General features: G+C 37.1%; 1 protein-coding gene across 1 annotated transcript; it reads left to right on the top strand.

The window, feature by feature from the left end:
- Positions 1-593: 593 nt before the first annotated feature.
- On the top strand, positions 594-5585 carry LOC116007410 (ACT domain-containing protein ACR2). The gene is made up of 7 exons (XM_031248070.1): positions 594-799; positions 1192-1270; positions 1605-1656; positions 2192-2306; positions 2408-2475; positions 3424-4098; positions 4982-5585. Exons 2-7 carry the CDS (start codon positions 1200-1202, stop codon positions 5399-5401), a joined length of 1401 nt encoding a protein of 466 aa, XP_031103930.1. The 5' UTR covers positions 594-799; positions 1192-1199; the 3' UTR covers positions 5402-5585.
- The last annotated feature ends 6178 nt before the right edge of the window (positions 5586-11763 follow it).

Below are 11763 nucleotides of genomic sequence, written 5' to 3'. Positions count from 1 at the left end.
TCTTAGAAAAGTTCAAACTTTCCTGACTATCAAACATCCTCTTGAATTTTTCTTTAAAAAAAAAAATCAAGCATAATCTCAATATAATGTAACAATATTTCACAAACTCATAGGCTATTCATGAATGTTTTGTACTAGCTAGAGTCATGTTCTATTAACTGATTTCACTCTTACATCACTTTTGGGCCAAATGCAATGTATTTGTAGTCATCATAGAGGAGTACCAAATAATTTACGCTGCATGGAATCCATGGAGCTGCAGCTCTCCAAAAGTTGAGGAGATTCCACCACCGTCAACCCTAATTGACCAAGTCAATAATTAAAATTAAAAATTAAAAATTAAATAAATATATAAATAAATAAAAACATTATCCAAAAACGACATCTGACTTGAATTGAACATCCTTGTTCCTCGTTCATACTCGCTCACCACCTAATCATTAAGTTTCCCAAATTCCAAGGAACTCTAATCCACCATACATTTCCGATCCCTTATTAGCTTCATCTTCATCTTCATCTATCTCCTCACAAATACGTATGATATCTGTTCCCTGCAGGCCTCTTTCTTGTGGCACTTTTGAGGGATAATCACCATTCAACTCTCTCAATCTACTTGAAATTTAATCTTTCTTCATTTCTTTCTCCAATTCGATCTCCTTCAAGAGAGAGAAAGACAAGGAATAGAATTAAGCCTAGAAATCAATTTGCATATATGCTTCTTCATCAACTCAGCTTTTTAGGGTTTTTGCCATTCTTCCTATCATCTTCTTTGATCTCCATAGTTAGTTTTCTCTCTCAGGTAAAATGTTCTTCACAATAATTTACCATCTACATATAATCTAGTGAATGACAAAAATGCATAGGAATATAATGATTTTGCAGACAATGTGATCTTGTAAATGCAATTACAAATAAACTTATATCTATATAATCATAATCGGGAGAAAACCCCAATCTTAATCTGCAAACTTGCGAACTTTTGAAGAATTGCACGGCAACTATTACATGATTGCACCGTTACGGCCAGACATGCCTAGAGGCATATTCCGGTGCGGTGTAATCATATAATAAGTGCAGTGTAATCCTTCAGAAGTCCATAGGTTCGCAAGTTAAGGTCAATTGGCACATGATAATGGAGGTATGTATATTGTTATAATAATTTTTTTTCTTTTTTTCTTTTCCAACTTGTAGATTGCAGCATGAACCAGGTTTGTTCTCCCTATTTTGATCCCGATTTCGATAGCCTACCGGAGAGGATACATGGCCCAGAGTAAGTCATCATACCACTAAATATTACAAAAGATTAGACATTTCCCGATATCACAATATTTTTTTTATATCTTTTATATTACTTAATGAAAGACATAAGTATAGTTTCCAATATATTAATAATTAACATTTTAATAAAGAAAGAGAAAATGAAAATTGTGATTATTTTATATTTGCCAATTAAAAAATAGATAATGAATACCAAAAAAAAAATTAAAAGGATTATCATTCAGTTATTTAAAGGTTATACAATAAGTTTTTCAATGTTTTTCTCTTTAATTTTACTTGTAGTTAAATTTGATAACCTTAATTTATTGTTTCTCAATATCTTGCAGATGTAGAATTACCATTGACAATGATAGTTTAGAAGATTGCACTATTGTTAAGGTAAATTTTCTTTAACGATGTCAAAAGTTAGATTTAAAGGGTACATAGGACAAGTGGTAAATGAGTTCTTTTTGTGGGAAAGAATTTCGGGATAATTCGAGTAAGATTCCCAAAGTATGATTCCCCTTGAGCTCTCCAGCTCCCTTAGTTGGGTGAACCCGAACTCTTAAACAGACATCAACCTGAAACACCTCGTGGTTTAAACAAAAAAAGAGTAGTAGGACAAGTAATTGGTAGAAATATATAAAAGAGTTATAATATATGGACTCACAAATCATATAAATGAGTTCTAATATATGTCACTCACAAATCTTACTTCCTAAATTTCTCTATGACACTGATAAGTTACTTTTTTCATGTGGGTCCCAATACAAGTGTCTACATCAAGATTTTGTGTGTGTAAGTAAAAGTTGGGAGTATGAAAATGGGAGTACATATAGTAATTTTTCCTATATAAAATCACTATTAAAATACAATTTTCAATTTGGTAGCAAAGCAGAATAAAAAATGATAAATATTGTTTGGTTGAGTGCAGATAGACAGTGTGAATAAGCAAGGACTCCTTCTAGAAGTGGTGCAGGTGCTAACAGATTTGAACCTTACAATATTGAAGGGCTACATATCATCCGATGCTGGATGGTTCATGGATGGTATTATAATTATAATCCTATGATGTTTCTAAGCATGTCTTGAGACATCAGGATTGATTGATTGATTAATTGTGACACTTAATTTGAAATTGTCTGTCCAGTTTTTCATGTTAAAGATGAATTGGGCAACAAGATCACTGACCCAAGAGTCATCAACTACATCCAGCAGGTACCGACCAACTTTGTTGTACCATAACCAACAAATTATATCATGAATCAGAATTTACCTTGCATTTTAGTCTTTAATTTGGTCCAAAATAATTTTGAAATTATGTTTATAGTTAAAGTTGACATATTTTGTACCTAAAATTAACAATCTAACTACAAACACATAAGATTACGACTATATATATACACATATTATGTGTCTTTAAAATTAGTTTAAGGACACGTAATTAATTTAGAGCATCCCCAATAGAAATTTTGGGTGCGATTTTTAGGCTTGCAATCATATGTGGAAGAAAGTGAGATAATAGAAAAAGGATTTGAAAGTGTTGCAGGAGAGACTTGATTTTTTAATTTGTCTCAATTGTGGGCCCCACCTAAAAACATAATGAAGCCCTCCGGTGCAGTGGAGATACTTGAAACAAGAACTCGATTATGTATAGAAGATGATAAGACTAAACAAGAATACTACTTACCCCAAATGTATGATCCTTTCTTAAACGGGCCATACTATGGAAAAATAAAAAAACAGCTTTCGCCTTCTATCATAAAAAATACTTTGATCGCAGATTCGAGAGAGACAGGTGAGCAAAATCGGTTACATGATCTTCTTCTCCCAAATTCCAATTATAGCACTCCACGCCCACGCATGACGCGTTAACCAAACATTTTTTTTTTTTGCTATAAAAACTCTTTTTAAAAGAAAATTCACTCCATTCCCCTTACTTGACATCTAAAAATTTGTGCAAAAACTTATCTATTGAGAATACTCTTAGGTACATGATATGTCAAATAACAATTTTATCCATATATAACAAATGACCATAACCATAACCATCTACTTTTTGATTGATTAAATATTGTCTCTATTCTTACAAATTTCAATAACTTTACCAAAAAAAAAAAATTAATTAATTCTACTCAAAATAATCTTTAGAAATGATGGATGCAGGCTGCAGGTGCAAGTAAGGACGGCGTACACAGAAATCAAGAGTGTCGAACCGGCGGCATTGTTTTCAACTGCGGATCTCCGGGCGAGCCAACCGCCATCGAGCTGACGGGGACGGACCGGCCGGGGCTATTCTCGGAGATCTCCGCCGCCCTGGCGGATCTTCAATGCAACATAGTGGAAGCGCACGCGTGGAGCCACAACGAGCGTCTGGCCTGCGTGGCCTACATCTCCGAGGCGTCCACGGACTCCCCAATCGACGACCACCGCCTGGCGGCGATCGAGGGCCACCTAACCACTGTGCTCAGGGCGACCACGGTGGAGGAAACGCTGAACGAGCAAGAAACGGCGAAGACGGCGTACGGGCTTATTACGGAGGAAGGAGAGGCGATGGTGACGGACGTGGAGCGCAGGCTTCATCAGCTGATGCTTTCGGCCGGGGATTTCGAGGCTCCGTCGTCGTCGTCGAAGGTGTCGGAGGGGAGCGAGGGGAGCGAGGAAGAGGAGAAGAGCCATAGCGTGTGCATAGAGAGTTGTGATGAGAAGAAATATTCTATAGTTTCGATTTGGAGCAAAGATCGTAGGAGGCTCATGTTTGACACGGTTTGTACTCTCACCGACATGGAGTACGTCATTTTCCATGCCTCCATTGATTCTCACAAAGGTTTTGCATTTCAAGTAAGTCTTCAATTCTCGTCATCCAAGTATAAAAGTTAACTATACCTAAAGATAATTCAATTTGTTCTCGAATAGTAAATTATAAGATGGGAGCCTTAACTCCTGCAAATTTAGAGTCACAACTAATATGGTGAACTTCTTGTAGGCATAGTATAGGGTCACACTACACCTTGCACCTTGCAATGACTCTCAATGGAACATTGACTCCGACACATTGCGAGTCACACTTAATATAGTGAACTCCTTGCGAGCATCAAACAATGGTCTTCTCATCTAATAAGTCATTGGATTATTATCACTTGTCGCACCTTGACTCCCAATGACCTTGGAAGTCACACCCAAACACTGGTCATCCCACCTAATAAGTCATTGGGTTATCACATGTTGCACCTTGACTTTGCACCTTGACTCCAAACGGCCTTGGGAGTCACACCTAATATGATTGGTTGCGCTCTTTGCAGACACCAAACATTAGTCCTCCCACCTAATAGGCCACTGGGTTACCATAATTTATTGCTTGTCGTGCTGTGACTCCCAATGGAGCCCTGGAAATCACACCTAATACAGTGGGTTCCTTGCGGGCTCCAGCCACGATCTTCAGCTCCCACTAATAGACCGACCACTGGGTTGCCGTTATTTATCGCCTATCGGACCGAGACACGGGGGCTCTAAGGCGAATGATTTCGCCTTTTGGGGGTAAAATTTTTAGTTGTGACAGTCAAAAAGTAAGCTATTTGCACAATAATAAATATATAGTCAAATTATCAATTTACCCTTAGTATGGATTATGGAACCCTCCTTCAATTTAAGGAAAATACTATTAAAGAATATTACTTCTGTCACGTGATGTGTATTGATTGAGTTTGGTGTTTGCGGGTGACAGGAGTACTTTATAAGGCATGTAGATGGGTGTGCCTTAAGCACGGAGAGCGAGAAGGAAAGGGTAATAAAATGCCTAGAAGCAGCAATGGAGAGGCGGGTTTGCGATGGGGTTCGGCTAGAGTTGTGTGCCAATAACAGAGTAGGACTACTTTCCGACATAACTCGAGTCCTCCGAGAGAACGGTTTATCAGTGGTTAGGGCAGATGTGGCGACCAGGGGAAGTAAGGCTGTCAACATTTTCTATGTGAGAGATATTTCTGGGAACGATGTGGACATCGAATTTGTCAAGTCAATCAAGAGAGAAATGGGTGCCATTGACCTTGCAGTCATGAACGAGACAACAACCACATCATCAACAATCTCACCATTGTCACCAAGATCCCACGGGAGGATGTTCTGTTATAATAGACTTATTAAGTAATTAATTTCTTATAGAATTTAGATTAGGATTGTTTATCCAAGAAAATTTAGTTTTTATACTCATTTAGAGCACCCTTAGTTTATTTACACTTTTTGAGGAGAAAACTGACATCGTGGAGGAGGGAGAGGAAAACAAACCTCCTACAAATGAATTGTTTTTTTTTAGAAATATGGGCCCATGTGAATTGTTTCTCCATCCAGCCTCTGACACTTGTTTTATTTATTTATTTATTTTTATAAAATCAGTTTAATTTTTCTCTTTCCTCCCTTATTTTCTTTCCTAATTACACTCACAAAAACTTTTCAAAAATAACAAAAGAATCTAACTACTATGTATGCTCTTAGTTGTAATTGTTCTAGGTAATCTAATTTAATGTAATAATTGATTACCACAATAATAATATCGTACTGCGAATACTACTTTTTAATGAATTAATGTAGTATTAGATCAGTAATATTGGAGTTTTTTTAGCAGTTTTTGTAAATGTAATTAAGAAAGAGAATATGGGAGGAAATAGAAATAAAAAAGGAAAAAGAAACAAAAAAAAAACAAAATTTGACAATAGAAACAAAAAAAAAAAAAGTAACTTTTAAAGTCAGAGTGGCCGCCAACTTTGATTCGCCCCAGCGGGCGCGTGAGGAATACGCGCCCCAAGGCCATTCTGTGAATTATCTATATCTATGTAGTTCTTTTCTTTCCTATTCAGTCAATATAGTCCTCCGATTAGATTTCTCACTAACTAGTGTTAAAATCATGGGCAATTTAGTAATTTCGCAACACCCACCTTAATAATTTCTCCAATCTATGCCCGTCTTCTTCGTCCTTGTCGCTGGTCTCATTCAGTCTCCGACGAGCAAAAATGACTTCCTCTAAGAAATCCGACGGCCAATCGCCTTCTTAATTTAAAAGGTCCGACGGCCAATCGCCTTCTTAATTTAAAAGGCTATCACTGAGTCTGATTCAACAAATGATGTTTATGCATACTGGAATATTGGCATTCACGGGATGATAGCTCTTGCCATTGTCTGCTTGGACATTAAATGTGAGGATGGTAAGGAATACACAATCCTAACATTAGCTTTCAAGATCTTCGACATTTTAAGCCATTTATAGACCTCTGCCTAACAATCTCTTATCCACAGGTGCTAGACTTGGTTTTTACGGACCTCCGCCCAACACAAACTAATCTCAAATAGCATTTTAGTTGTTCACGTCATCGATTATACACTCGGGGCTCATGTATCGAGCCCCGTCGTTCAGTTTTGCCCCTTTTCCTTCTCCTCTAGTTGATAGCGTTATCGGAGCCATAGCAGGTTCTAATATTCGTGCGCGACCCATCTAATATTCGTGCGCAACCCATTCCAACAATCTTGATCAAACTCAAAAATGGAAAAGTATTAAGCTAAGTACTAAAAGCACTAAAGAACAAAGACAACAATTTAATATAAGAAATAGAAACAAAAAATTTGATGGTTTGCAGTAAAGAATATATCAAATATATAAGGAATATGAATTACTTGTTGCTGTCCTTTAAAAGATGTGATGGCTGGATATTTAGGTGTACAACGACACCTTTAGAATGCATGTACGATACCAAATGCACCAGCTGTCTGATTACTCTGGACAAATCCTTCTCTTGACTGATATGAGTGTTTAACAACGACACTCCAAAAAACGTGAAAAGCAGGTTTCCCATGCCGGTAGTTGAACAATGTGTGAAGCATAAAAAATCCACCAAATTCTGGTGCCGCAGAGATCGGTAAATTTCGATTTCCGAGTTTTATATGAGACAGTTCTCTTCGCACTTCGTTTTTTTTTTTCACTTCGAGATAAATGTTTTTCAGGTAGCATTATATAAAACAAATTTTTAAAAATTTGTGTATAAAAAATGAAAAAATATTTAATAGAATCACAACTAATTGCTCTGATATTCTCTGATTCTAGCCCTGATATGCTCTGATCTACTGTGAGGGATCAAGGTTATGATAATGGTTCTAATATAAAAGCAACAGTAATCTTCCACACATATTAGTAATATAATTAGTTGGAGAAGAAAAATAAATGAAATAGTTATTTTTAAGCGGCAATCACGCCACTTGCACTGTTCTTTTTTTTTTCTTCTTCGGGGATTTTGCTAGTTTTTACTCTGACAAAGTCCTCTAAAAAACCACAGGTATGGATGCTCTTACTATATTTATGAGTTAATACCCAATTTAGTCCTCAATTATAGTGATTTTTCTCGATTTAGTCCTAAATGACTTTTTGTGCTTAATTATGACCCTGACTTTGATGGATATACGCAATTGAGTCCTTTATTATGATAGCTTGGTAATTTCACCTCTATTAATATCCAATTTATCCAAGTTAGTCTTCGACTATAGTGATTTTATCCAATTTATTAGTCATCGACTATAGTAAGTTTCTCAATTTAGTCCTTGATTCTTACGACCTAATTAAGCACAAAAAAGTCATGTAGGACTAAATCGAGAAAAATTACTATAGTCAAGGACTAAATTTGGTATTAACTCATATACTTAAAGATAATTTTATATAAAAAATTTAGTGTGTGTATATATATATATATATATATATATAACTAGTTTGGTTTTAGAGAAATGATGACGAAATTCTAGATTGAAAATGTTTGTAACCCGCATGGACAATTCAATTGGTCACATCGGTGAAATTTGTTACAAGAGATCAAGGATTGAGTCTCACTAACGACAGTGTGGAAACAATCTCTCAAAATTATGCTTTGATCATATATTGTGTTAAAGTGTAATGATTTAAAGTATTGTGTTAGTATAAAGTTTGATAATAGTTTAATTTTGTGATGATGTTAGTATTGATGTTAGTTTGAAAGTATTTTGTTGGTATTGATGTTAGTTTGAAACTATTGTGTTAGTATTGACGTTAGTTTGAAAGCATTGTGTTAGTATTGATGTTAGTTTGAAAGTATTGTGTTAGTATTGATGTTAGTTAGTTTGAAAGTATTTGTGTAAAACTGTACTGTTTGATATGGATTTAAGCTGTAACAGGTATAGGAATTAAAAAAACTTAGGGATATTAATTAAAATAAATAGAATATTAAAATAATAATAATAATAATTCGATACCGTTTCACAACGGTAGCGAAATGTCAAGGACAATCAGTGACTGTCTCATTCGTCACTGTTGTACAACAGTAGCGAAAAGGTAATTTCACTAGGATAAAGAAAATAAGCATCAAAACAACTAAAATAAGGGGTGAATTATTGTACAAAATAGTAGATATCAAGTGGCATGATTGGTTGCCCCAGTGTCAGGGAACCAAGTATGAGAACCAGAGGCAACAATATAAGGATCACCTTGATAAACCATGTGTGCCTGAGGAGAGGAATCAGTAGAATACCGTCCAGGTTCTAACCCTTCCGTTGCTAGGTGTTGCCCCGTCCATGTTAGCCTCTCCCACCACCACGCTGTCGATTTCTGCCACCACCACCACACTGTGAGTCGCCGCCTCCACTACTAAAGTTCTGACCAGTAAGCCCATTGCCACTTCGCACTTGACCTCTACGACCACGCTGGCCACCTCGTAGTGCAGTAAGCACAACCGGCGAATGCATGACACCACCAAAGTCGTCACTGACAATAAACTCTTAGGCTCCAAGAAAGTCGACAAGTTCTTGGAGCGTAACAAGCTGACCACAAAGGGCGAGGGGGGCTTGAGCGACCAGAACTCCGGCTAAAGACCCCTAAAAACATAGAGGTTTTGTTCGTTGAGGGATACCGGCCGGCCGACGAGCGCAAGATTCTCTATTATGACCTACACTCGTCAGATGTAGTCAGCGACCGAGGACTCGCCTTGTCGGAGCGCCTGAAGCTGGCCGAGGAGATTCAACGAACGAGCAAGAAAGGACGACACTAATGATTGTTCGATAGAGTCCCAAACCGCCTTAAACGTCGAGCGACCAACAACCAAGGGCCTAACCTAGTCAGACAACGAAGAAATCAACATGGAAAACAAAGCTTGATTGTGACGAATCAAGGCGGCGTAAGCTGGGTTCGGCAGTGATGGAGACACACCATCGCCGAAGGGTAGGGGTTAGTGTCGTCAATAAACCCCATCAAGTCATGCCCATGAAGAAAAGGAAAAACTTAAGTCCTCCAAAACAAGAAGTTCTTGTAGGTTAATTTAATACTGATAAAGTGATGGGCGGTGGAAATCACAGGAAATACTAGGGGTGAATTTGCGTTCAATCTGTGGATTTAAAAGATTTCATAATTACAAAGATACGGGCTTTAGGAATATATACAACGAGAAAATCATAGGAAGACTAGGATAGAGAGTCATAATCTAACTCAAATACATAGAGTCCTAATAGTGAGGATTGAATTTGCGTTCAATCTGTGGATTTCAAAAATTTTCATCCAATTACTAGGGGTGTGAATCCAATCCGATCCAATCCAACTTACCAACGGATTGGATACAGATTAGATGACATATCTTGTGTTTTTAAAAATAAAATAAATATAATATATGAATTCAAGCATTCAAAAATCAAAATAATAATAATAATTTTTCAAGCATCTCATTAAAAAAAAATAAAACAAGATCCAAATATCCAATTTTAAAAAGTACAAATACTCAATTCAGCGAATCCAAACAAATTTATTCATCTTCAACTCAAGTAATCTCAACTTTTTATGCTGATGCTCTTGAGTACAAATTCAATTAAAAAAAAAAACAAGTCTAAACAAATGATAGTGCTTAGGGATTTAATGTTGGAAAAAATACTATATATATATAGGGTAGAGTTCAGGTGTTGCCTGGTAATTAGGTGTGACCGTGTGGCCTATTTTCAGCCATTAGGTCATATCAACTCATCAAATCAACGCGCAATATATATATGTTACATAACACACCATTCTACGTACTAAAACGCACCATAGGACCGATAAAACACACCATTCAACACAATATACCAAATGCGTCTATTCACTTAAAATTCATCAATATACTTAATAAAACACATTATTCTACGTATTAAAATGTACCACAACGTGCCTCATGTCAGATTATAAGCATACACTATCTACACATATTAATTTACACATATTAGAAAACATGTGCTAAAATATGCACCATTATACGTATTAAAATGCACCACACTTATTAGAAACACATGTGTTAAAATACACACCATTCAATGTATTAAAATGCACCCAAGGTTGCAAAAGACGCTAGGCGCCCCCTAGGCGCCCCCTAGGCGCCCGCTTAATTTGTTTTTATTTTTTATTTTTTTAGTTGCAGCATCCATCTTCCTTTACTCCTTTAGTGTCATTAATTTTTTTATGGCATTCCCTCTCCCAAATCCCAATAGAGCATTTACTCATGCTGTCTTGTAGAGTTGCAGTTCCAATAAACAAATAAACTAATAAAGTAATAATAAACTATAATAAAGCAGTAGCCATGCCCATTATATTCAGTCTAGAGCATTTAACCCACAATATTTAATCCCAATAAAGCTATTCCGTATTGGGAGAAGAATATGACTGTTCAATATTTCAGTCCTAGAGATGTGAGAGAATCAGATCTGGGTTTTCTTTTCTTCTCCCATCTAGGTTCTTCAATACAACAAATCAACGTAACACTGTAAGTTACGATTGCGAGTTGCGACTGCCACTGGCTGATGCTGAGGCGACCGTCGGAGGTGGAGGCTGAGGCGACCGGCGGAGGTGGAGGCTGAGGTGACCGGCGGAGGTGGAGGAGGAGGCGACCGACGAAAGTGGAGGCAGAGGCGGGCGTGGGCGCAGACTACTTCTCCATTCAGATTATTTCGCGATAAGAAAAAAAAAAAAAGAGGGTGGGGGGCTGAGACGGGGCGGCCAGCTAGGCGGTCTAGGCGCCGCCTAGCCGGACGGCCGCGGAGGAGGCCGATTCCGGCCTTCCTCGACGCGGCCATCCGGCGCCTAGCGCCTAGGCGCGATTTTTACAACACTGAATGCACCAGATGACGTATTAAAACACACCATTTCACAACACATTTACACATCATTCTATGTATGAAAATGCACCAACGAATAGATTAAAACACACCATTCTACAACACAGTTAATGCACCAACATACGTAATAAAACGCACCACAACATGTATTCAAACGCACCATACTATGTACTAAAATGCACGATTCTAATTCATGTAATATAAATACTAAAATTACCATAATAACCCCACTTAAACATACGCGAATTTCAGTAAGATTAATGAAATTGGACGGTGCTGATTAGGCCGCATGACCGCACCGGAGCTCGCCGCCGCATTTGAACCAAAATTTATATATATATATATATATATATATATATATATATATATATATAT

This window comes from Ipomoea triloba, chromosome 15, assembly GCF_003576645.1.
Source record: "Ipomoea triloba cultivar NCNSP0323 chromosome 15, ASM357664v1".
Classification (NCBI taxonomy): domain Eukaryota; kingdom Viridiplantae; phylum Streptophyta; class Magnoliopsida; order Solanales; family Convolvulaceae; genus Ipomoea; species Ipomoea triloba.
The sequence above is the reverse complement of the archived record's forward strand: the minus strand, read 5'-3'. Positions and strand labels throughout refer to the sequence as shown.

What these genes read in the sequence shown, in the direction of transcription:
- LOC116007410 (XM_031248070.1), top strand. Translation starts at nt 1,200, where the DNA reads ATGAACCAGGTTTGTTCTCCCTATTTTGATCCCGATTTCGATAGCCTA. An exon ending in GAGAGGATACATGGCCCAGA is followed by an intron (nt 1,271 to 1,604) that starts GTAAGTCATCAT and finishes AATATCTTGCAG; the next exon opens with ATGTAGAATTACCATTGACA. An exon ending in ACAAAGGTTTTGCATTTCAA is followed by an intron (nt 4,099 to 4,981) that starts GTAAGTCTTCAA and finishes TGCGGGTGACAG; the next exon opens with GAGTACTTTATAAGGCATGT.